Here is a 27,726-nt window from a genome sequence, read left to right on the forward strand (position 1 = left end):
CGACACTGTTGTACATACATTGACCGTGCGGGATTCTTTCTAGGGCCGAAAGGTCTTGAGGTAATAAAAACACGAAGTCCGAAGTAGAAGTGTGTATATTCATTAAGGCTTCGACCGTATTTATACCGACGTAAATAAATAATTATATTCCTGTGAAATTCCACCTTTCGGTGCGCCGCTGACGATGACTTAATGTTGCTCCTACACCCTATTTATCATCTATAGATCTATATATCACCTAAATATCGCCATTATGACCGATCTTGCGCTGCCCGCGTCCAGCAGCTTTCAGCGGCCTTGATTTTCTCGGCGGTTGATCTAGTGGAGGGCGTAGAGCATACGTCTGTACACTTAGTTGAAAATAATTATCAAAATGTAATAATTACTAGTACATTGTATCTATTATCAGAAAAGCATGTATCCTTGCTTTGAATGACATTTGAAGGTAAGGGTTCGATGTGGATTATTTCTATTCTTAATCCACATTTTTACAATAGATAACGAAAAAAAATTTGCACGATTCGCTTAGTAAGTACCCATGGGATTGCGCACAATGTGGTTAAATATTTAATCTTATGTAGAAAACAAACAACTTGATGAGATGTTAAAGGTTTTACGATTACAATCAGCCGCAACTTAGACGGTCTCATGACAAATTCTTGATGTACAGTATGTAGAAACCCACCAAGCGGAGTAGACGACTCAAGTCCGCACATTTCGCAGGTATGAATAATGAAACAATAAAAAAAAACTTATAATGAAATATTTGAAATTAGAATAGAAAAATTCTTTATTAAAAGTATACACTAAAATTTAATATTGTTTCCATAATTTTTTTTCAAATCATATGTTCTACATAAAAACGTGATGTAAATTAAAATTTTTGCTATCTTACGTAATATTACTTAAGTACTCAATTTTTTTGTTCAATACCTGAATTAACTTTTTTTATGTTAATTTTCTAAATAAATTATGTCATCTATATGTGGTATAAAAACTTTATGTTTAATGGAATGAATTGCAAAGGTGTTACAGAGGTACCATATTTATTTAAGCTGGGATGAATGTTTTTTGGTAAAGATTCGTAATTTGAAGTTATTTTTTTATTAATACTTAGATAAAAATATTTTTAATAATTGAGTACAATTTACAATTAAAAGATATTCATTCACGGTGCCTGAGATAAATTAGAGAAAAGAAAGATCTAGATCTAGAGATTTTAAAATCTCTTTTATATCCAAATTTCTTTGAAAGGAAACTTTTCACTGGATTTTTCATTTGTGCACAAAACTGTATTTATATGTATATAATGATTTTTAGTACAATAGATAGAATATCACTTTCGCTATGATCATTTTGGTGATCCTGGTATTAGCCGCGTGTTGTTACTGGACTTACTGGAGCGCAGGTGCCAGACATTTAGATCGGGCCACTTCCAAATTACCTGTTCTGCCTTCTTTGCCGATTTTAGGGAATGCCTTGTTATTTACTGGAGATTCTGAAAGTAAGTGTGACGTTAAGTTTCATTTACGTATAACTTTTTATATTTATTTTAATCGTAATATTTCATTTTTTTATTCATTCTTCTTATTTCAATGAGTAAATATTTAAAATACATATATATATATATGTACATATACACTTACATATATATGTACACATATGTCAGTAGATACACTTTTATACTATTTATAAAATGATACTAATCACAGTTTTGTAAGCGTCTAGCTAATTCTGTCAGAAGAAGAAGAAGTAAGTTTCATAAAAGTGGTTAAAATAACTGTGTCCATGAATTTATATTCAATAAAAGATAGAAATTCTTTCGGACTTGTAACTTGTCAGTATTAAAAGTTGAAATTAAAATAATTACTTTAATTATTATTGTTTTTAAATGTACTTTATGTTACTTAGAAATCGTTCAAAATTTTAACAAGCTCGCAGAATTGTCATACAAAAATAAAGGCGCCGCAAAGATATGGCTTGGTCCAAAACTTTACGTAGGTAAGTTTAGAGGCTATATTTTTGATTGATAATGTAAGTTATTATAAACTTTTACGTAATGAATGCTTAAATTTTTATTTATCTTTGTTAATATAGATTTCTTTTGTTTGTGCTATAAATATTTTCTTATTTATCTTCTGTTTATTACTGATTACGTCCGAAAACTTACGACACAGAAACGGTTTTTATCACTCTAAGCCTCATTAGAAAGCCAACAGTTGCTCAACGGGCCATAAGGATAGCTATGGTCGGGATTTTTCTAAGATATCGATTCAGAAATTAGGAGATCCGTGGACAAACAAAAGTAGCAGACAACTTGACAAATTAAAGCGGCAATGGGTTTTGAAGTGAACCATGGACCAGCAAGTGCAGCGTAAAACGTCCTCCCACAAGATGGATAGACGACCGTGTTGGGAAGTCCAATACTACGCAGTAACTCAGTCGTGGCGGTGGGTCGCTCAAAGCCTCCACCATCGAAATATGTCGCCTTCAAGTTGTTATGTATGGGTCATAATCAAAACAATCCTGTCAAAGTCGTTGGACGATACTGGATGACGGCGGCTTCCAACCGAACCTGTTAGAAATCTATGGGGTTAGCCTATATCCAGCAGTGACCTTAAATGATGGTGATGATGATTGTCTTACGTGTAATAAAATAACTTCATAAACACTTCCTAATATCAATAAACACTTTTCAGCCATTAGTAACGCGGAGGACGCAAAAGTAGTTTTGGAAAATTGCCTAGACAAAGATGTAGTGTATCGTTTTCTTCGCCCGTGGCTTGGTTATGGTCTTTTTGTTGCCCCACGTGAGTAACTCTTTGTATATAGCAAATTACAGTCCAAACAATAATTACACAATATTACAAAAGGTTTGACATTACCGTTATGTGCGTGAGCGTCTAAATAAATCCACCAATGTCAATAGCTTCTTCTATAAACATATTACGTTAGCGCGTATTTAATATGCCTAATTTGTTTAATCGCTCTTTAAAAACCGTACCTACTCCTAAATTAAAATCGCAGAAGTCTTTTATACAGTAACATGATTTACCGACTTATATTAACAATAATGGTTAATATAAAATTTCATTATTTAATGTACTTTAAAAAAAATTTAGATGGTGTATAAATTCCGATGCTCATGTCAATTCGTAGAATGATGAACAGTCGATTAATTTTATGCATGGTAAATTATTTTGGCTTAAGTATTGTCCCATGAAGTGTACTGGTTCATTAGTTATAGATGTAAAAACTGAAAAGTAGTGAATTATTGTAAGCAAAAAACTTTAATGCTTTTATATTTACGTCCAAATGCAAACATTCCGTATAAAGTGATGGCTGTGAATTTTTTTTCTATTATAATGCGTAAGGTCTATAACAACTGGCAGTTTAAAGTATGCAAGAATAGAGAATAAATAATAATTAATTTTAATATGTAGTCATTTGAATGCGTATATACGTAATTATTATTTCTGTAGCCTTTGATTTTGTAAGAGCGTACTATACATTAATTGAAAGCAAATGAGCTATACACGTTTGCAGCTATGTTCACCTTTAAAGCTTTTACATCTATAACTAAACTGTATTTTGTAAAAAGAACTGAAAACAAGATCATACTAAGACTTCATTACGAAGGCTGTTAGTAATTATTACATTACTTTTTTAATTCATAATAGTAAAAATATGTTTCAGTTAATCTGTGGAAAACTCATAGAAAAGTTTTGTTACCAGTTTTTCACAACAAAATAGTAGAAGAATATCTAGGAGTAATTGGAAAGCAAGCTGAGATACTAACAGAGAAGTTGAGTGAACAAGTTGAAAACGGATTCTTCGACGTTCTACCGCATATTACGGCCTGCACATTGGATATCGTATTTGGTAAATTATTATAATGTAACTATCATCCATAATTTAGCCTCTAAAGAAAATAACTAAAAAGGTTAAATATATAACACATATATATTTGTTAATAAATACTTATACTAGTATTTTATAGCAAAAAGTAACATTTCTCTTATAAAAAAAGTAAAAAACGATGTAGCTTGTACGATAAAGTTTTTTTTTTATATTTTAACGGCTACTTACAATTTACATATGTATGCAAAATTAAGTGTTATTGTCTGTTGTCAAGTAATTATGTGCAAAGAGATTCCAGTTGAATGGAATTTCTAATGTCATAAAGTGACATTACTTAACTAATGAGACGTAACATATTATGTGTCTATGCCACATGTGCTTAATATACAACATCTTGCTCATCGCGATTGTATTTCATTTTTTTAAACCAAAAAATATTTAACATTTTGGAAGAGCAACTTATTGTTGTAGGTTATAGGTATTGGGGATGGAGGAATTTATTTTTAAATTTAATGCTCATTTTTAGATCAGAATTTATAAAATCGATGCGTTCAAATAATACAGCTTATCTAGATAACAAGTTTTATAGGCATTTCTGTAAATGATCGATATAGTACGGCATATCATTCATTTTATTAGTTTCATCTATTTCTATTAATACTAATATTTTGATATTTCTAATATGACAATGAAAAAGATTAATTAATTAAAGAAATAAATTCTATTTTGCAATTAATTCGTTATCGTCATTATTCAATGATTTATAATTAATAAAAGTATTCATTACGTCTTATGGAAGTATGAAGTAAACAAAACTTCTAAAATTTATGGTGTGTTTCCTAAGGGTTTTTTTTTTAATATTTTCATTTATTTAATATTATCTTATATCGTCTTATTCTCGGGATTATGCTAATACGCAAAGCATACATACATACACATAACAAATATTGTTCAATAACGTTTGATTCACAAACACGTTTTCATGTTAAGGTTGTCTATGGTAACTTATTACGAGACAATTTTGCTTTAATCATAAAAAAACCTTTCTTGTATTTAAAGTTTATTGTTAACATAAATTAATGATACTGTCAATATATCACCGATTAATATCTGATGGTCTTGACCTGTTTGTTGGATGGATTTTGATGACACATTATATACTTATATCTTGTACGTTATGCTAATTTATCATTATTGACCAAAGTTCGGTAAAACGAAATATAAATTTAACATTAATGTATTATACATTGGGTTAAACAGGCTTTTTAATATCGACATGTGCGATGAAACTGAGTTTAAAAGAAATATACACAAAAATTTCTTATATGCGATTAGAGGCGAGCTATGACCGGAACACGTATCCGTCTCAAATCACTGCTGGCGTCCGAATATAAGTCGGTGCAAAAATAATTTAACACAAAAGTATTGTGGCCGTAGTGGCCGGCAATGCAGAGCACGAGCGCTACATACTCCTCAAAACGTTTTTTTTACTTTTTAAAAATAAGTAGTAATTTACTAGATATAACAAAAATGTGAAACGGATACCAATATTACAACATAGTAAATAAATGCTAGATATGCCATAATAAATATTATTATTACATAGGCATCATCGACGATTTTTGGGGGAGGCCTAAACCTAGCAATAGGTGCCTATCGGCTAATATGTTGATGATAGGCGTTATATAATTATTCTGAACTGTCAACAGAAACGGCGATGGGTGAACGTATGGATATTCAGCACGGTAAGGACACACCATACCTTCGCGCTCGGCGTATTGTAATGGAAATACTCAACATGCGCTTCTTTAAACTTTGGCTACAGCCAGACTGGCTTTTTAATTTGACGTCATATGCAAAGGAACAAACGGAAAATATCAATTTAACGCACAAATTCACTGATGAGGTATTAGTATTAATTATACAACGTGGAACAATTGTCTTTATGTGAGTACAAGTTCTTCTTTTTTAGGTGGTCTTGAAAAGGCGGATCGAATACGAAAGAAATAAAACCCAAAATACAATTCAGAGATCAGGTATTGACGCAAGAAATATCTTATACTACATTTGCTGTTTGAGTTTACTGCTTTAGAATTGATTATTTGTAAAGACATCAGTGCAAAAACACACCAATTACGCGTTCGAAAATGACAGTCGCATGTAAACCCATCCTTACGTTATTACGGGTAACCAAGGAGATTACTGTTGCAATTTTTGATTTTGATACTCTTCGGTAAATACAAAATATAGTTATATTTACTTCTCTGTTTGTATATTGATATACTAAGACATATTTTTTTTACTTTGTCGAATGCAGCGACTAAAGTACGCGAGGTTTGGTGCTGTTTGACGAAATCTAACATTGCAAACATGAAGTCTATTTTATTTCTTTTAACAGACAATTACAGAGATGGATATAGCCTTAATATATTATTCACTTTAAAAAACAAAAGAAATTAAAAATGATTCTATCTCGGTTATCAAATCTTTATTAAATGTTTATTTATTACCAAAAATGTTTACGGTAAACGGCAATTCTGTAGTAACTTTTATACCACGTACAAATATGTCGTAAAAACAATCCTTTATAATAACAAATCTTTTATAATCCTTTAACACTTATGTAAGTGAAATAATCATAAAATTTAAGAGACCATAAAGAAATCAATGTTTAAACAATAGGTACTACAAGCTAACACGTTTAAATCGTCATAGCATCTTATTAAATTTACGAGCAGAATACTCGCATGTAGTTCCATGTTATTAGGTACATTAACTTCAACAAAGAACACATCATCTTAAATTGTAATACGTTGGGCAAACAAAGTATTTCAAAATTACATGATTAAAGCAATTACATATAATAATTGTTTACATTGTCTATATTTATAGGACTGTAAAAAAGTCTATTGAATGGAATAACGTATAGATGTCTCTAAAAAAGTAGTCACTTAGTTTATTCAGAAATTAATACTGTCTGGATAAATAGGCGGTGCAGATAATGCTGATAATTACAACGTATCCGTTAGATAATATTATAAACATGATGTGAATGGCGGTTTTTATTATTAACTAATTTTCTTTTGTTTATGGCTACGTTCCGTACTATCTAAATAAAAGATGGCAGTGCGTCTGCTTTATATTAATATATGAAAATGTATCTACATGCTTTCAGGGTAATTTTACACAATTTGTGTTTTATATAATATCTTTAACATAAAAATGCTACTTAAGAAAGATTGAACTTTTATCAACCGACTAACTTTGTTAGGTTTTTCTTAGGGCAAGACTGCCGTAGGTCAAGGACCGCTGTTCTTACTTTTTTTTACTATTGTAGTTAGTGCGATATTTAATAAACAGAAACTACTATCTGAGACACGGGCTAGGCCTAGTTGAGGTACCATAGATATCACGGTAAAATAATGTACACTATAAGTATTTATATAACATCTGGACGCAGGTACTGCTCATATTTTAACTTGCAATAACAATTGTTAATATTAAGTACGCCAACGTTCTCTGTTTTAGTAGTCAAACTCAACATAATGTTTATTTGTATGTTTAAGTTCTGCCGCCAATTTGTAATATTTATTATTATAGGAAATTAATATATACCATATGAAGCTTAATTTGATTCTAATTTATGTGAAATTTAGGTCTTTCTGGAATTCTTCTCACGACGTAAACAAGTTGATAGTGATTACTTACTACTTAAAAAGTCTAAATATATTAAAATAATGACGAATATGGAGAATAATTATGTTATAAAGTTTACATTTTGTAGCAGACGGTAATCTACCTGTGGTCCTGGACATGTTATTTGACCGCGAGATTCAGTTCACGGACGACCAACTCAGAGAACACATCGACTCCATCACCATCGCGGGAAATGACACTACAGCACTCGTGATCGCTTACACATTAGTTCTTCTTGGCATACACCAGCACGAGCAAGAAGAAGTATTTAAAGAGTATGTTAAATTTTAAAACTATCAAAGATTTAAAAATCATTGATGATAATTTTGAAATAAAATTATAATCTATCGCTATTATTCCAAATTAAAAAAATATATTAATTCTGTTTACAGACAAGAAGCTATTTTCGGCAAATCCAAACGTGGGGCAACGAAAGAAGATATTTGTAAGATGCATTATTTAGAAAGAACAATCAAAGAAAGTATGCGTCTTTATTCTGTTGTGCCTATAGTGGCTCGAAACATAGATAAGAACTTATACTTACGTAAGCTTCTCGCATATTCATCAATATATCTTAAGATTGACTATGAGTAAAATGTCACGTTAGTTGTCATGCAATTTGCATTTGTTTTGCCAATGGACAACGTTTCTTCTTATTGAATAAAAGAAAAACAAATTGATACTTCTCATACGCTCATATTTTTTTCTAATTTAATAAAAATAAACATAGTTGTTTACAAAATTACAATAAAATAATAAAAAAAAGTTTTCAGCTAACTGTGGGGTAAACTTACCCGCTAACACAAGTGTCGTGGTTGGCATATTTGCAATTCATCGCTCTAAAGATGAATGGGGATCCGACGCTGAAGAATTTAACCCAGACAGATTTCTGCCTGAAAACTCTATCGACAGACATTCTGCTGCGTTTTTGCCCTTCAGTCATGGACCCAGAAATTGTATTGGTAAGCATTAACTACATATGTATCTTCTATACGGGAGGCATATTGTCAGTAGTATATCATACGATTGAAATCATGAACCATCTAACAAATTAAAAAGTTTCTAACGCTTACTTGTCCGCTTGTGACCATAAACTTACCTGATGGCGACGATGTGGTCAAAGATAAACCACGCAGACTCAGTAGGTACCTATTCCTATTTTTGGTAGGTACCTATACATAATTTCTGGGACATAAAGCCGGCAGAGAGAGAGAGAGAAAAAGTTAAAGAGTTATGAGAGTAGTTGTAATCGCCCATATTACACAAATGTTAATTTCTGTAACAATACAATATATTTTTCAGGAAGAAATTTTGGTATGATCCTAACTAAGAGTATTATTTCGAGCATAATCAGAACATATAAGATTGACGCCAAAAGCATTGGACGAATGAAGATGGAGTTACTTTTATTCCCAATTGACGGACATCAAATTCGTTTAACAAAAAGATAAACAAATTTTCAAATTTGTGTTATAAAGTATCAAAAGCGTAGTGTTTTATTTTCATAAGGACTAATTTAACATAATAATATCACTTTATTAAATTGACTTATACATTAAATGTATTTAATATGGCTATGCCGAAATAAATACAAAACTCGATTTGTAGTTGACGTAGGTTTTTATACTGTGCGTAAATAAATATAACGAAAATGGATATGATAAATAAGTTTTATTTTATCACTCTAATTATAAACCCATGCATACCTAAATATAACATATAAATATACACTTGTAGAGTGATATTTCTTTTTTGAACGTAAAAACAACCATTATTTATTTCACAAAACTTCATAATTATTTTATTGAACAAAATTATCCTATTTGAAGGAATACACAATTTCTTTAATAACCCATCTCTAGGTAAAATGAAAAATGATTAACGAAAATATTGGGATGTTTTTACCCTTTACCTGGACAATTAATGGTAATATAATATAACTTTTTATTGTAATGTTTCGTTGTGGACGTTTTTTATGACCTTTTTGATACACTTTTAGTGGTTTTCTTCTTAGTCTTAACAGCAACATCTTTAGTTTTTGGTACTGTGTGAAGTGTGAACAATGGCTTTGTAGTATAATCAAACTCCATAACAGCTTCGTGGTCAATGACATCACGCGAGTCGTCAACGCCGCATGTCAAGAATTTACTGTATTTAGTTAAGTCACTGAAACCAACACCGCAGGGTCTGTCAACAAGACGCGAAGTCATCATACCAATGGCAAAGCCGGAACAAACGATGGCGGAGCCCACGTCATCCTTTAACAAACATAAAAAATGCTAAAAAGGCGGTATAAAAACGATCTATGCACGGAATGTTGAAAAAAAATCCTAACAATTTAATTACGTAGCCTTCTAGTATTTTTTAAAAAAAAATGTGCAAAGATTGTGTTACTGTATTCTTTTATTGACTCTTACTATGATCTTGCAAGCATCGCGAATTGACCCTAAATGATCTCGAGATATGAGATTGTGTTTCGCGATCTATGATACGATTTTCTTATATGTTTAAGTTTATCCAAGAAAACATCTATATTCGGTAAATTCAAGATGGCCGCGTTGCATATGCCGACTTTCCCCTTGTTCTTTTTATACAGAAATGGGCTTTGTTTTCGCTTTATTTTTTTTTCATATTCTACATTGTGTCGTTAGGATGTTTCACTTACAATATATTTTATCCTAAAGCTTTTTGAGCGCAGATTGTTGGCATAAAGATTGCTGCTATTTGGTACGGCTCTTAGAAAAGAGTGTCGCGGTACAATAATTTCTCATATCTAGTACACTTAAGTTCTTGCATATTGACAAATAAAAATAGAAATTGTTTTCTGCTAATTAATGGACTCTTAATCGGAATTAGCAGAATGAGTATTTTTTTCCAAAAAATGAGACTACCTGAGATAATCGAGTTATTGATGTCCATGTCCATCACTCAATATTCCCGTTGTTAATAATAAGTCTTTTTAAAGATTAAGTACAATGAATCTAACATTAAAATACTTTGTAAACCAAAACCTTCGTTTGTGGAAAATCGGTTTAAAGTTAACAATTTTACATTTTGCATTTTGCATTGCATTTTATTTGTACTCACCGGGCAAAGTGCTCCATATGTTTCAGACTGTCAAACATAAATATTTATTAATATTTTTTTATTTAAGGAAAAATTTATATATAAAAAATATTAATGTTAAATATTAATTTTATTCCTAATAAAATTATTTTTACAAATCAGTTACACGGCTAATTTTACAATCGATTTACGTCAGGAAACAAGAGGTATATTAATGTATAATCAAAATATATATTTATTCATATCCCTCAAGTATAAATTAAGTTTAAAAAAATAGATACAACAATAATATTCGGCCACAAAAAGTCTTTGTATAGAAAGAAAAAGAGTTTTTATAAAATTTTTATTTTTTATTATTTTTGTTTTATATGTTTATTGTTTATTATATATGCTATAATAACACGGTTAACTGTACCTTGCAATGTGGCTGACGAATGCAAAGATATTTGTTTTGATAATTCCAATAACGACCACAGTATTCTGGAGGCAATACAGTAACGTCCATCCGAAAAAGATGAATTAACAATGGAATTAAGTATCCCTGAAAATGTGTGTCTAATGTATATAGCTATAATGTAGGTATAATTATAATATTTCATGATAATGACAAAATTATAATGTCTTCTTAGATCACAAGTACCCAGACTTTTTGATAAAATACCCAATACCCAAACCTTAACATGGAAATCTATAGATTAGATCTAACGATTTAAATTAGCTTAGCGCTGACCAACCACCAATTAATACTTTGCAAGTACATACACTTTAAGTCCTTTATTATTTCGTGAATACATATTTCGTCCCTTTTGCAAGTCTAAACAAGCGTTACAAACGGCGGCGGCGATTTGTAAGTCTCGACAAGTTATACTGAATATAAAATATGCAAGTTTTTATAAATTATATCAAACTAAAATTTTAGTTCTACACTATCAAATAAATTTTCGTACGTGTCAGTATGAAGGATTAATTATCTATATTTTAATTTTTAATTCCATTTCCATACCGTAGTAAAAATTATTACCAATATTTAGGCAGTCCAGGTCGTGTTAGCTTATACATTAATTAAAAGATTATTTACTTACATTCCTTCTACTGCCCCATCCATAAAATTTACATGAACGATCCTTATAGAGGCTTGAGATACTTGGGCTACTAACACCATAACGAACTCTGTTTATAATATAGTCAGCGCCCTCTTCCTGCTTATAAAATGAAAATTGACGATCAAGGATCATCAAAGCTAGATTATCTGAATTGCAGTCTTTCCATCGCATCGTATGATTGTATCCTGGTAATTAAACTTTCTTCATTAACTTTAATAACGCAAAGGAACCTTTTATCGGAAAGGTTATGAATTATAATAAATGTGAAGATAAAATAAAAAGAAATAGTGTCAAGGCCATATAACTAATATTGGGTACAGGTGATTAACAATCCCTCCGAATATACCAACTAGGCCGCCCGCTCTACTTATACCAGCAATCTTCATCTACCTATCAGAGCCTATTCCGACAGGTAGCACAGGAGCTATGTACTGGTTTCACGGTAAAGCAAAGAAGATATTATAAGGCCATCACAGTGGCGGTAGTTATTAGAAGGTTAGAGGCGTTATTACGACGAAACAGGCTCATCACTTACGCCTCTGCTACGAAAGTGGACTAAATAAGGAAAAGAAATGTTGATATATGCTTCTCTCAGTGACCTTTAGAATGTCAACACACAATGTGAACCGACGACCATGTTAAACTCATCAGAAGACGCTTAATGAATGCCGCCTCCTACCGATTCTATTGGAAATCTATGTGGAACACCAATCTCCAGCAATGGACGTGACGAAATTATGATAATAATGAATCCATTGATGCTGCATTATAAATTTCAGGAGATAGGTAACACAACCACAAGTCTAACTATTACTTACTAAAAATTTGTTAAATAGAATAACGTGAAGGCACTGTTACATAGGTAATAATACTCATCAAGATTGAAGAGCTTTAGCTTTTCTCTGCAACAACTTATACACGCAAAATTATGCACTAAAGATACCAATTACAATCGATAACAAATTCTTAAATTTTGATTACCTTTATGCATGCAAATATTATTTACAATTCTGCTAATTCCCGTATTTTCCAAAAAGAGATGGGTACCAGCAAAAATTTCAAACTTGTATTTTTCACCAAACACACAGCTAGCTGGAGTCAGTACCACGTTAGCTTCTATTATGATACCGACGCAAAACATCATCGCGTGAGATAAATAATACACCTGTATGAAGTTGAATTAATTGTTTGATTTTTCATGCGGCTATTTATTGTTTGTATTCATTTATTTCTCGTACATATACAAATCCTAGTTTGAATTAAAAAAATACCCACCACCTTACAAAATTGGTACCTCAAGTTTAATTTCAAAAATTTCAAATACTTCAAGTCATTTTCAGCTGTTTTTTTCTTCTTTCGTGAAAATGTTGCGCTAATGTCTTAAATTCTATATTGGATAGTGGGAATCTAAGTTAGTCACAAAGTAAAATTTGAAAAGAAATGGAGACCTAATAATTGTGAAAATCATTTCAGCCACTCGAGGTCACCTGCTGGACATTGTCTTCCCCCACAGATTTGCAATAGGACCGGCCGGGAATACTCTGCATTCAGTATCTCCAAACGGTTTTAACAAGGATGCAAAAATAGCACTTCATATGCACAACAAAATGCTAGTTGAATTTATTTACCTCCTAGCGTCGCTTGTTATAACAAAACTACTATTTTTATTATTATAAGATTTAACAAATCGGTAATCAAGTAGCATGAACGACAAAAACAGAATAATACGTTTGAATAATTCCAGAACACTATTAAAGGCGTTGCTGAATATATTTAATAATTTATATTTTTTTGTAAAAAGTTATCTAAAATTTTAATATGATCAATAATAGAGTCGAATATGACATCAAACAAGATTTTTAATGGGATGAAACGAGCATAGAATTTAGGGCAGTAACACTTTAAAAGCTTGAAAGAGAATAATCTTATCCAATGAATGGTTTTTACCATAATAAAGTTCCATCCTCACACATTACAAGTTTTTTTTCCAAAAGTTACATTTTTCAATACAATCCATAATAGGGCCTCAGTATTTGTTACAGAGGATGTATAAAATGGGTCTTTATTATTTATAAAGCATAAAACCAAAGACAACAATATCAAACTTGATATTTGGAACAGGTCAAACCTGTGGCGCAAACTTCACAAAAAATCATCATCGTATGAACCACGAAAAACTTAATTCTCGGAGGACAATTTACGGAAACCTCGCGTTCGATGATTAGTCTTCTGGAAGTCCCGATATCGATTTTCTGAATTATCAACTATGAAAATATTTAGAGGAAATTCTGATTGAAGCTACATAATAATATTGATTCGCTAAAGTGTTATTTTGTAGCAGTAGCATTTCAATTCCATTCGTAGCGATAAATGAGTCAGTAAACAAATAGCCAGGTTAATAGACATGATGTTCGTAAAACGAATCGTTAAGCGAAATAATTTTTTTTACTTACGATATATTGTGCTTCACTTTTTTCAGCTTTTCGCCCGAGAAATCCTGCGGCATTATCAAAATCTATTTCCACTGAAATATTTTAAGAGTTTAGAAAAAAGTTGTTAAATGATGTGAATCTCTTACAAAATATTTTTTATGAGATGCTTAAGTAACAATGGTCACACACTTTGCGGTAACGTAAACTTAAAAAATAATCTATCATGATAATTTTTAAAAAATGAATACAATTATCCAATATTCTCTTCTAAAATATTATAATTATAGTAAATACTTAGAGTAGCAAATCCACCAATTTGTCCAGCACCCATCGTATACTTTCAACCTAAAACTTATGAATCAGAAATGAAAACGTTATCTACAAATGAAATGTAAACACGATTTTAATTATTACTCAGGCATATTCAAAATGCTTTCCAGTTCATGCGATAATATTTTGCGAAATAGCAAAAAATTTAAATGAACTAAAGAAAAGAATCAGACCGTAATCCACCTCACAAACTCACAGCAGATAAACGGATAACATATATATTATGAATAAAACCATGCTATTAAATAATAGTATATTTTTTTAAGTATAATTAAAGTTCTACCAGAATAGATGTGCGAAAGGATTAACTTTCGTATTAAGCATAAACTCACTCGACAACCAATTAAAATGCATTTTCTCTTAAGACAAATCTATTCTTATGAACGTAGCTACATACATTTCTAAATAAAAAGAAAAACACGGGGACGTTCGTCATTTTTGTTAAGGACTACTGAATCATGGTTGGTGGCGGAATTAAAGACCGAAGTCATCGCAGACAGCTAAGAAAAGATTATGCTTATGAATCCTTGCTCTATTAATTTCCTTAGCCTTTTAATGCTCTTTTTTTGGAGTGAGGCAAAAATAAAATGTCTTCCTCTCGTACATGGTTATATTAACAAAACTACACGTAATGTAGCAACTTGAAACTTCATAATTTATCCCACGCTTGCTAACCCACGAATCCCCTGTAGATCGAAAGTAATTGTTGTGAAATTATTTATTTATTTAAGTCTCTTAAGTCTTAAGTCTATTTGTCAGACGAATTCGATTAGTCGATATTCTTTCTGTTTTATTATCTAGCTGTCAAGCATTAAATTATTTTTTATCTGTTGTTAAGCTATCATATGTTAACAAACAGAAATATTTTCCATAGTACCATTTCAAAACAATTCCATTATGGTTTATCTTCACACCCACGCTAATATTACATATCTTTAACCTTTAATTTCCTCCAAAAGTGATAAACGTTAGCCGCACCATAATTATAAACGGTTGTAATAATCAGAACGAACGGAAGCTGTAACTGGCAGTCTATTTTATTTTAAATAATTTTGTTTGTGAAGTTAATACCTCCTACAATATAATGTATCTTACCAGTAATATATTACAAATATTTGCTACATTTATAATTGTGAATATTAGAATATCATTATCACAGTTTAATAAACCTTGGAATGATAAATATGAAAATATGTGCCCAAAACTATACCCCAAATATTTTAGAAACTATTCTCCGGCAGGTAAGCATTCCATTAGCTGCAATCACTTAATGATCGTCTAATTTTTAACTTTAACGTATATCATATTAACAATTAACCAAAAAATCCATACATAGATTAAGACATATTTTAATATTTTTGTTATTTAATATAAATCAATTTTTATGACTATTATTTTTATTTATGATTGCATAACTTTCAGGAAATCTTACTGCTGGAAATTTCTCAGAGAAGATGGATTTAAAAGGTGTAAAACAGTGTGTTATGGGTTGTTGCCTTGCAGAATCTTGTAACATTGTGTTCACTGTAGAATCTAGGTGTTATCATGTAGAGTGTGTTAGTGACGAACTCTGCTTACCACTGCCTCGGGTTGGAACTCACAAGTGGGAATCTCATGTCTCCATGATATTAGTGAAACCTGTTTTACCCAATGGTAATTATAATTGCTATAAAATAAATGATAGAGTCTAAATAATATTATAAAATTTTGTAAATGATTACAGGGAAAGTTAATTTTTTTTGATGAAATAATTGTTGTATATTACATAAGTACATAAAATCAAACAGTCTAGATAAAGTCATATTATATATTAATATAGTAAAAGAAGCTTGGTTTTTTTGGCAAACCTTACAACATAAGATATAATTAAAGTTGATTTGATAGTAACACCTCTTTGGATTTTTTTTACAGTAATATGTGTTTTTTTTTACAGAAAATTGGCAGGAAATTTTAGATCAGTCTAATAACCATGATGCAAATAACAACTTTTCACCTGAAGATGAAATATATGCGCCTTATACAAGTCGATATACTGACTTACTTGCTGAAGATGAAGACTACCTCACCCATTTTCTTAACAACTTGCCAAATGAGGATGAGGAAGGCACACAGATATTTGGCAAATTTAGAGACAGTACAGATAATGAAATGATTATGGATGCATCTAATTTTCTAGAAAAGGTTCCATGTGTTGTGGGTGAAACAGATGACTGTCCTTTAAATTCTGAATGTGTGTCACTTGGGTTAAAACTTAATAATGGGTTCTGCAAATGTATACCTGGCACAGAAGAAAACTCTCAGGGTTTATGTGTTAAAATAATAAGGCCTTATTCTAAAGGCCCCACAATACCTATGAATGAAGATAAAAAAAGTGACTTAGTTGGATCAAAAACAAGTGAAATCAAACTTGAAATACTGACTCCGAGACAAAATTTAACTGTTTCGGTATTATCAAAGCAGGTAATAAAAATAATGTATAAATATTTTGTAACACACTTCATACAAATGGTGGATTAATTTATGTATCTGAAAATTTTGTTGGGATATACATTCTTTTTATAAAATGTATTTACCTAAAGTATTAACAGTTTGGGACAAAAAAAGCATGGTCATGCTGTTAAGGCCTATATGTTGAGAAAATTCAGCACATTTTGGGCGTTGAGGACATTTGACTGTGCATTAAAATCATCAACATAAGACCTTTTACCATAAATTGTACTGTTCATAATGTTTAATTAAGAGTGTTATTATGTCTTATAAAATAATTTTTAATTTTTTTTTTATTATGCAAATTATAATTTGTTTAATTTTTATGGAATTTATAAAAATTTTTACATTTAAAAAGAATGCCCTTTTTTATTATGCTATGGTGTACACAATACTTTTTAAAGAGATGCAGTAAGTGAACAGCACACTGTCTACTGTTGTCTTTATAGTCTTGTCTGTCATGTTGAACCATCACTAAGTAAAAAGATTAAGAGACATTTAAAAGAGTTATGTTTAATTTTTCAGGTGCAACTTCCGGACAATGAAGTAACCCTTGCTGCTTATACAATTCCTGATGAAAAGTCCACAATGAGCCATTATAACTATGTTTGGACACTTGTAGATCAACCTAATAATGGATTTACAGGTATAACATTTTTTTTATTCTGTTATTATACTGACAGTAATTTAAAAACTATGTGAGGATAATAGCAAGTTGTAGTTATTGTTGGTGTGAAAATATCTGAATAATTCATTACCATCATCAAATAAACCAATAGAAGACCATTGCAAGGCTTAGGCCATCTTGAAAGATTGGCATGATGAACAGTCTTACACAGCTCGCATCCAAAGACTGTCCGCGACTTTTTCTGTATTGTTGGTTCACCTAATGGAGAGACTGCTAACTGCTGCCGCGTGTTCCGGCAAAGCATTTAAAACAATTTACATATTTTTAAATGTATCTTTGGAAAGATTTGGTGAAAACTATTATGATATTACAGGTAATATGAACCAAAATGGCGCATCGGTAACATTAACAGATTTAACAGAAGGTCAATATAGATTCAAAGTGACTGTGAACGGGACCAATTCTTACGGCGAAGGCTTTGCTAATGTAACAGTTTTGCCGCCAAAACGCACCAATACTCCACCTCTGGTGGTCATTACACCACAATCGCAGACTGTAAAACTCCCCAATTCTGTTGCCGTACTTGATGGGAGTGCAAGTAAGGTATGAAAAACAGTTATTATGATACGTTTTTGCTCATCTGATATGAGTAGTAATGCCTAGCTTTGAGATACTTGAGATTCATAGTACTCTTTTGTAAACAATCTCTTTAAACTAAGAACATACATATATATTTAAATTTATATTCATTGTGTTACTGTATATAATCTCATATAAATTATTTGTATAATTTTATACTAAAAAAAAATTTAAACAAAAAAGAACAAAACATTTTAAAAAGTTATAAATTTCTGTTTTTGTGAAAATTTCTAGTTTTTAATGTAGTATCATGTTTATACAGTTTAAATGTGTAAACATTCTTTATTATTTTCCTATCACATTTAGTTTTGATTCTTATGATTTGAAATTTTTTGCAGGATGATGATGCAATTATATCATGGCATTGGGACTTAACATCAGGACCTATTGGATACCAACCACCTTTACTTGATGGACCTACACTTGTTTTAAAAGATTTAAAACAACCAGGAAACTATACATTTAAATTGACTGTAGAAGATTCAGACCATGTAAAAAATTCCACTACTGCTAATATAACTGTGTTAAATCATACTGATTACCCTCCAGAAGCAAATGCAGGTAATTACATTTTTGTATATGTAAAATTTGTAAAAAAAATGTTTTGGTATCTTTTTATTGTATACTTACTGTTATGATTTTGCCATGTCAAAAGTTATGTCGCAGTCCAATCATCACCATTATTTCAGCCATATGACATTCACTGTTTGACATGGGCCAATAGAAAGACAAAAAAATTGTTTTTAGGGTGATACTGTATTTAATAGTTTAATATCCTAATGAAAAGTGTTATGGATGTGTATTAAGTGTCATTTAATAATTCTGAATTTATTTACATTGCAATTTTATTCAAAAAACAGATTGGCTTCATACTTTGAACGGGTTGCATCATTTTAATAAATAATGAACATAACTATTCTATTGGATACACTGTTAGATTTCAGTAATAACGTGATTACATTATAACACGGAAGCTAAAACTTTTAATGTAGAATACATAATAGTTTGTACAGAGAAAAGAAGTGTTTTACTACTTTACTCCTTCAATTTGTCTTTTTCCGTCCTTATGTAACTATTCCATAGTCTTAACAAAGATATTAAAAATACCATTTCACCGAGCCGTTCTCAAGTTTTGTCTTTAGCAACACTTTAGTTGAATTAATATTAATTTACATAAGTTGAATTTTAAAATTTACAATTATTTTATTTCAAGTTAAATGAGGGAGAGAGAGAGGGATTTAGACGATAAATGTGACCTACTTCTTTTTCTCAATAAGAATATATCTACATTTCTATAAAAAAATATTGAAAATTTAAATCGATAAATTTTTTTTAGAAATTTTATAAAATTGTATGTAATTTATTTTTAATGCTTACACCAGGACAAGATGTAATAATATATTTACCAAATAACAACTTGACATTAAATGGAAGCCTCTCAACTGATGATCATGAAATCACTTCCTGGGAATGGACTAAGTCAACAGAGGATGAGAATAAAGCTGTGGATATGCAAAACACGCACTCCCCATATTTACAGGTTGCACTATTAAAAATAACTGTTGATTACTTTATTGTTTTTAAATTCTTTGATATATACTCTATATTTTCCGGACAAAGTTCATACCAGAAAGCACATATATCTATCTCATTAGTCATAACGATCTAGAATACATTTACACACATTAACATGGTGAATTTCGTCAATAGAAAAGACTTAAACTGTGTGTGCTAATTTAAAAAAAAACTGTGTGTAAATGTTTTCTTTAATTTCTTTACAATTGTAGACACCCATTACAATCAAGTATCCCTATCGCTGCCTTATAAAAGTGCAGTTGAAAAAGTGCTATTAATGTATTATAACTAAATATTTAAATGAAAAATGTTAATGTTTGTTGTCTAACAGCTGTCAAATCTATCAGAAGGTGTTTACACTTTTGTTCTTAAAGTAATGGACTCATCTGGGCAGTCATCTACAGCTGATGTCCATGTATTTGTGAAACCTCCAACTAACACGCCGCCCGTTGCCGACGCAGGATCTGACATTGTAAGTACTTGTACTGAATTTTCACACACATTCTGTCATGTACTAAACTATTTTTATTTTTTCTTCTAATTAAAGTGTTAATAAATCATGTAAATAGTCATGCATGGTATGCAATAATTAGAAATGTAAATGACAATGGCATTCCTATTTACACTGTTATAGTATGTCTAATATTTGTTATTACACAAATCTACATTGATGCAGATCCCATATTTGATTATTAATTTAAAACTTGACAGATCATTAAATACAAAACGCTGACTTTGCAGATTTATTTTACCTAAAAAAGAGTTAATACTGTAATTATTGTTGTATTTAAAATCCATTATTACAAATATCAAACACATCTTAAACCTAAAAATAATAGGAGAAGTTAATTTTTTTACTCTGTGATATATTAGGGATAAGTAAAGTCGCTTTCTTAAGTTAAATTCACATGAGTATGTTTTAACCTTTGTTATCAATACTTTTTACCATCTAGTGTACAAATTTATAATGCCAGAGCAGTATAAATCAATCAGTTTTTCTGTAAAATATATCAACAGAAATGACTTTACTTTCTGATCTGTTGGAATAAAAAGGATATAAAAAGAATTCTTGTCAAAAAAATTAAAAAAAAATTAATAGCACTAGTGTTAGGATTTGTTGTAATTTTTTATTTGTTATAGTTGTTTTATCAGGCATAATTCTTTCTTAGTTATGAATTAATTTTCTAATCATTATGTTATATTATTAACTTGAAAATAATGGATTTGTACGATTTTCAAAAAAAATCTTTTGGTAGAAGTTCGTTATTAGCGAATTGATAAAATTTTATACTTTGTCTAATTTTGTATTTGCCAAATTGTTGAATCAGTGTCTGGCTTTATCGTCATCAAAATCTATCCCTTTAAATACCTGTATATAATTAACAATGCATGATGTGGATTAAAATTTAAAACACTTATTTGCAGTTCATTTCTTTACCACAAACATGGGTTACACTTAATGGATCTGGTTCACATGATGACCATCGAATTGTTGCATACACATGGCGCTGTTTGTCTGGTCCTACTAATTCTAACATTGTTGGCTTCAATGAGTCGATTGCAAATGCAACTGCGCTTACTAAGGGTCAATATGTATTTTCACTAACCGTACTTGATGACAATGGAAACTCGGCCACAGATAATGTCACCGTGACAGTTACGCAGAGTAAGTAAAATACGTGATGATAAAATTATACTTAAACGAATTAATCCAATAGAAACATGTCTATTTTTCAATGTTTGTGATGCACGTCAATCCTTCACTTTTTTAAAAACAACACTTAGCTTATAGCTCTTCAGCCTTGTAAAAAATAGAACTGAATAAAAAATTGATTACATAAAGTATTATAAAAAGAAAAAAAAACTTTAAGGTAAAGTTGGTTTGTAAGCATATTGTAAAATAAAATCCAATTTCTGAGTGGAATTACTATCCCCCGTTATGATTTTTTTTGTAAAATTTCTCATACAGCTTCATGCTTGCGTTCGATGAGTGACAAGTGACTCCGTCCTGCTGGAACTAAGTCATGGATTTGTACTCATTAAACTCTCGAAGTTTTGGTTGCAAGAATGATTTTAAAAACAAAAGTGAGCTCTATGTCCCACCCTTTAGTACATATATTGAGAATTGATATCAATATATTTGATTTAATGATATATTTAATCCAGATAAGAATAGTCCTCCGAAAGCCGACGCCGGAGGTGATCAAGTACTAACGCTACCACTTTCAGTGCTAACACTGAACGGATCAAAGTCCCACGATGACTTTCGTATCGTGTCATGGAAATGGTCTCGCGCAGGCTCAGGACTGGCCGCCGGTACTGTTATATTGAATTCTGATACACAACCAGTGTTAATGGTAAGTTTTTTTATAACAAAATAGAATAAATTACGATTTAAATATTTTTTTTTTGTTACATACGATAAGATTTTATTACGTAATATATTTTATAATCATTATATATTTGTCTTTAAGGAATATACATGTTACACGTGACTTACTCTTTGTTATTGTAGTAAGATTCATTTGTACTGAAATATTTAACACATTGTTTTTTTTGTAAATAATTTAGGTCTATGTTTACAATTTCTATGTCATAAAACGTTCAACGACACTCGAAATGTTTAATCTCATTTCTTAATTATTGTTATGACTTTGCATCTGGTGTATAGTTCCGACATTTCTCAGTCATAAACGACACCGATATCGTATATAAAGAACTTAAATAATAGTGATATGTATAACTTTATTTAAGCAGCAGAGTTTGCCGCTCATCACACAAATTCACTGATTTTAAGTGCCGCCACTTTCAATACGATTCCCCCCACAAAACCGCAAACACCGCACCATCCTGATACCGAGACACTTACTCGAGTTTCCGGACGTTGCGATGACAACCCACATACCGTACCCGGCGATTAAAATTGCCCGTCGACCTTTGGAAAGAGAATGCGGCGGATATATACCGACGGCGGCCGCGGTGCCAAGTTGGGCAGCCTCCTTACCTTCCTCTGGGCAGGAGAATTCCACACTAAACTGCCCAGACGGGTGTGGAAGTCTCAGGTATCAGACCGGTATCCCCAGTTCCCGGTCCTCTACCACTTGCCGAGAATTGCCATGCTTTATTTCAAATAAATGGGCTGCTTCTTTGACTAATAAGGGTCGAGTACAGGGACACGGTCCTGTTGCGAGGACCTGCAATCTTCTGAGCGAAGCCCCTCTGGATCACGCCCAACTGCCTGCGTACCAGCAGCTTCCTAGCCGCCGGCGGCCATACACTCGCTGCATACAAAATAGTCGGCTCAATAAAAAGACCAGATTGTATATCACAGAAGACGCCAACCCCTGATTTCACCCGTTTCTACCGCTACTTCTTTTCCTTGCGGTAATGCTTTCTGAAGTAGCAATGTTATTAGCCAGGCAATAGCAACCGATCAAAACTAAGTTCTGCCCTCTCGGGCACCCTCGACAGTCCAAGCCGAAGTTCCCTTGAGCTCAGTCACTCAATGGAACGTCCGCCGCAGCAATATGCTTGGCATCCTCCCAATCTGGTGAAATAGAAGTATATTGCGGTTCAAACCGACGTTCTTCGGGGTACCTTCAAGCTTCGCTACCTAAAAGAGGTCTTAGGTTAGACGCCCTCTGCGTACTGCCGCCTCGAAACCGCGGATTCTGCAAATAACATTTAGGCAGCGATATTAGTCTGATCCAAAAAAGTAAATAAGTTCGACTAACTCAGCAGTCAATTATAATAAGAAGTTTTCTTGTAAATTCTAATTTATAAGTTATATATTAAAATTTTAAATAAACATATTCTTTTTAAAATGGGTACCGCGTACCTCGTATCACGTTTTACGTTTATATAAAAGAGATTTATGAATAATCGCGTTTTACTTTTTTACTCCTTTACTCCGTTTTTATACTTAGGTAATAAAAATAAAAAGATCGGAAATACTAAACAGTCATCGTTTGAGCACGATAATCCATTTTCAATAAATTACTTAAAGAAAATATTACGCCTTTTTAGTATAGCGATCGTTAATCTTTAAAAATAATTACCTGTTCTTTTTCTTATATTTTTGAGATGAATATCCTTATTAGTATAAGTGTCAAATATCTTTGTACGGTTACTCTTTATATATATATTCAATTTTTAAAAAATTTAACGTACTCCTTTCACGTCTCATAACTCTGAAACATTCTGTGTATAAAATGTAGATAATCATATTCAAATTTACAGTTAACAAATATAGAATCCGGAAGGTATGTATTTGAGTTGACAGTAACGGATGACCAGGGCGAATCTGACAGAGACACAGTGAGCGTGCAGGTGAAACCTGATCCTTTAGAAATGAATCTGTTGGAAATGACCCTTCACACGCCCATATCGACTTTCACTAAAAGTCAACTAGACGCCCTCGTACAAAAAATGACATTGCTTCTAAAGGAAGATATCAAAGTAAACGTAACTGAAATACGCGGAGAGGTCGATTCTGGAAACACTCAAATCATATTTTTCTTATCGGAAAAGGTAAGCATAATAGCATAGCCACGTATAAATATTACTACTAACACATGTAACTCAGTCTTATGTTCTTTATTTATCTATTTCTCAAAGTTATGAATGAATTAAATATAAAAATTTAACGTAAATTTAACCTACTGTGTTAAGATAGCTTTGAATAAAGGCATTTAACTAGTCACTGTAAACTGGATTTTGCTATTATTTAGGCTAGTAATTTCTGGTTACGCTTGTTCAGCAGCCGTAAAGAAAGGCAGCCCCGTACCTTGCTGCACTAGATTGCAATCCGATTCCTCTCCGCGTTTCGTCTTATGTAGTTGGATTCTGTAAATTTCCCTCGGTTAGGCAACAGTACAACTTTTATTATATTCATATCAGCTGTTACACGCCCGCTGCTAAACCTAGGCCTCCCCAAAGATCGTAAGGATGACCAGTCTTCCGCTGCCCGCATCCAGTGACTTCCCGTGGCCTTAATCATCTAGTAGAAGGCCTACCCTCGCCGAGTCTACTGGCTCGTTGTCACTCGAGAACTTTTCCGCCCAACGGCAATCACGGTTTTCAAGATTACCCTACATTTTTAATCACTAGACCATTTCAATGTTAGTTATCATTATTAAGTGGAATCAATTAATTCCTGTAGGGTGTACCAGTGGAGGGGATCAAGGCGCTTAGTGCAGCGAGGGCAACTGGTGTGACACACAGCGCAGGGGTGTCCCGTATGCGCTCTCTGCGTTGCTTAAGCTCGTGCTCGGGCCGCGGCGTGTGTGACCGCGCCACACGCACCTGCCGCTGTGACGCCTTTTGGATGCAGAGCTTATTGACGCAACTCGACCCGGACGCGATGCCCGATTGTGGTATGTATTAGTTGAACGCTATAAGAAACACCGACGACCCACCTCTCACTGCACCTAAATGGTTCCTATGGTTTACCCTCATGGTCACCCCCTGAGCCGCGTATAAGTATAATATAAATCCAAGCCTCAAATTGCAACAATCAAACAAAAAGAACATAAAAGTGAGCCGCTGGGCCCTGTTGCATGATGTGGTTTTCAAATAAATTATATTAACTGACTGACTTTAATCGTCACCAATAAGGTGACAAAAATCATCAAAGAAGTACATCAATTTCCAAAAATGTTATAAAGGTATTAAATATGTAAAAGAAGGCTAAAAAGTTGAATGTTTCAAGAAAAACTTTTTAAATATGACTAAACTGGTTGTGAATTTAAAATCAGGTTAAAAGAAGTTGAACGTTTTAAAAAAAGACCGATTTAATGTCTGTAGACTGGTCAATCGTTTACGCAAGCTTGGGTGGCGTGGCTATCCTGTGCGCCGTAGGCGGCGTGTGCGGGGGTATAGCGCGCCTGCTGCGACGCATGTGCGCGCCAAGACGCGTGCGCCCGCGCACGCACTACCACCTACTGCCGCGTGCCGAAGAAGACAAACCCTGTGAGTACTTTCTTTTGTAATAAACTGTTCTTCCATGTCTATTTCACTGTGTAACGGCAAGGCATCTTGTAATAATTTATAACAAAAAACATGTTCACACACACAAATATATATATATATATATATATATATATATATATATATATATATATATAAATATACATAACAACAAATTCGAGAAAACTCGGATAGGCAGCGTTCGGCAAGCTCTGAAATATCTTCTCTTCACGTCTACATTTATAATCAACACGCATTTTAAATGCAATGCACAGTTTTTTGGTATATAAAATTTATTTTTTAATATTTTTTCCTGTGTTTTTAATCCGAAGTATATAGAGTTTTAATATTACTACGAAGATCATAAAATGATAGGACTACAAAGTACAAGCAAGCTTGCGTCAAACGTCGTTGTAAGCCGTTCACAAATGCTATCGTTCTATGAGACTATAATGACAGTGAAAACGCTATGCCCTTCGCCTTGGCAGAGCAAAGTTAGGTGGGGACTGAAGAAAAAGAGCACAAACGAGGCCTCCGCGAGACCGTTGCCGGCGGATTGAGGGAACGGAAGTCAAAGTCAAAATTGCTTTATTTCATGCGATCATTATAATAATTTATAATTGTCGGCTTAAAATTAAATTTACGTCAGTTCATGACGTGCCACTTACTGAGAAGAATTAGCAAGAAAATCAACGTGGTTTTTAATTTTTTTGATGTTGGATTAAAAAATTTGGGTTTCCTTAAAAATAATGCAATTCACTTCTGACCATCTTTATCGTTACATACACGCTAAAACAGAATAATATGACTTTTGGCCGAGCTTGTGCTTAATAAATTTCTTTAATTACCTTTAATGAATTTACAGCGTTATTTAGTACTTTATTATAAAATTGTATTACACCTATGAAACAAACACTTTAAAAGCTGTCGATACTCAAAAAAAAATTTTTTTTTATTTCAGTCGCAAGCAAAAATATATCGGATACAGAAACAGAATCAGATGTACTGTACGAATCGAAGTCCAAGTCCGCTCCATATGCAAATCGAGCAGTGAATGGAGAAGCAATTGGAAATGGATGGAAGAAAAATGGAGTTAAGGCTTCTCGCAAGATCAAAACGTAGCTCTGAGCTCAAAATATTATAACCATTTCCTATTTCCATTCATATGTCAGTTAAGGATCCATTGCAGTAATTATATAGCCTAAGTAAAAAAAACTAGAAATACAGATTATAAATAGTGGTAAGTGTTGATCTCATCGTTTACGGATTAGTAGTGTTAGGGAAAAGACCGAACCGCAAACAATACTTTTTAAAAAAAATTAATTAACAAAATTTGAAATATAATTTTTATACCATGCTGTTGATGGATAAATTTTGGCACATTCATTTTTGGAATAAAGTTTAAAAAAGCGGCGGCAAAACAAAATAATAGGTTGGGTCATAATATTCTTAAATAATGTAGAAAGGTTTTAAAATGATTTATCCTTTATTCACTAAAATTTATGTAAATCGCACCACATGTCTTTTAACTTTACTGATACCCCAAACTAAGTTTTTTTTTAATATACATTTTGAAGATATGTAGATAATAGTTTACCAAAAGGTGTAGGTAAATGAGGCTGTTTTATTTTAAATATAAAAGGCTAATGATGTAACTTGTGCTACCAGTATAGCTAGTTTACAAAAAATTGAGCAATATTTGCTATTTTTTTTATAGTTTAGTTTTTAAATTATTTTATGCACATAGTGTTCATTAAAATTGATCATTACAGTTATTTTTAAGATTCAAACATTCCAATCAACTGGTGAAAATGTCGAATTTCCTTTGAATAGTTATCGTATAGCGACATCTATTAATAGTTTTTATAACCGATAGAAATTTGTGTTTTTATAGTCTGGTCTACCTAAATTCTACTTTTCGCTATGTTTTTTTAAACACCAT

At 32.0% G+C, this 27,726-nt stretch overlaps 3 protein-coding genes across 4 annotated transcripts; 2 read left to right on the plus strand and 1 right to left on the minus strand.

Annotated features, from left to right (window-relative positions):
- The first annotated feature begins 1,333 nt into the window (after nucleotides 1-1,333).
- Nucleotides 1,334-9,196, plus strand: LOC137918693 (cytochrome P450 4c3-like). Its single transcript, XM_068761570.1, has 10 exons — nucleotides 1,334-1,504; nucleotides 1,912-2,001; nucleotides 2,700-2,810; nucleotides 3,697-3,882; nucleotides 5,571-5,767; nucleotides 5,834-5,897; nucleotides 7,646-7,832; nucleotides 7,950-8,101; nucleotides 8,331-8,519; nucleotides 8,860-9,196. The coding sequence occupies exons 1-10, from the start codon at nucleotides 1,348-1,350 to the stop codon at nucleotides 9,006-9,008; spliced, it is 1,482 nt and encodes a 493-aa protein (XP_068617671.1). The 5' UTR covers nucleotides 1,334-1,347; the 3' UTR covers nucleotides 9,009-9,196.
- Nucleotides 9,197-9,321: 125 nt separating this feature from the next.
- LOC137918892 (azurocidin-like) lies at nucleotides 9,322-14,528 on the minus strand. 2 transcript variants are annotated; one of them, XM_068761823.1, is made up of 7 exons: nucleotides 14,453-14,528; nucleotides 14,180-14,250; nucleotides 12,708-12,891; nucleotides 11,706-11,911; nucleotides 11,039-11,164; nucleotides 10,645-10,671; nucleotides 9,322-9,815 (listed from the first exon to the last, which is right to left on the minus strand). In XM_068761823.1, the coding sequence occupies exons 1-7, from the start codon at nucleotides 14,487-14,489 to the stop codon at nucleotides 9,531-9,533; spliced, it is 936 nt and encodes a 311-aa protein (XP_068617924.1). In that variant the 5' UTR covers nucleotides 14,490-14,528; the 3' UTR covers nucleotides 9,322-9,530. The 2 variants fall into 2 exon arrangements, with proteins under 2 accessions (XP_068617924.1, XP_068617925.1); XM_068761824.1 differs by having other exon boundaries at nucleotides 14,180-14,223; nucleotides 14,453-14,490.
- Nucleotides 14,529-15,395: 867 nt separating this feature from the next.
- LOC137918674 (dyslexia-associated protein KIAA0319) lies at nucleotides 15,396-27,564 on the plus strand. The gene is made up of 14 exons (XM_068761545.1): nucleotides 15,396-15,729; nucleotides 15,911-16,141; nucleotides 16,422-16,948; nucleotides 17,501-17,621; nucleotides 17,977-18,206; nucleotides 18,581-18,803; nucleotides 19,625-19,782; nucleotides 20,149-20,289; nucleotides 21,243-21,483; nucleotides 21,984-22,174; nucleotides 24,057-24,347; nucleotides 24,979-25,192; nucleotides 25,623-25,787; nucleotides 26,746-27,564. Exons 1-14 carry the CDS (start codon nucleotides 15,573-15,575, stop codon nucleotides 26,904-26,906), a joined length of 3,051 nt encoding a protein of 1,016 aa, XP_068617646.1. The 5' UTR covers nucleotides 15,396-15,572; the 3' UTR covers nucleotides 26,907-27,564.
- The last annotated feature ends 162 nt before the right edge of the window (nucleotides 27,565-27,726 follow it).

This window comes from Battus philenor, unplaced genomic scaffold (assembly GCF_028537555.1).
Source record: "Battus philenor isolate CCGP_79_NKW_IND1 unplaced genomic scaffold, ilBatPhil1.0.hap1 SCAF_15, whole genome shotgun sequence".
NCBI classification, from domain to species: domain Eukaryota; kingdom Metazoa; phylum Arthropoda; class Insecta; order Lepidoptera; family Papilionidae; genus Battus; species Battus philenor.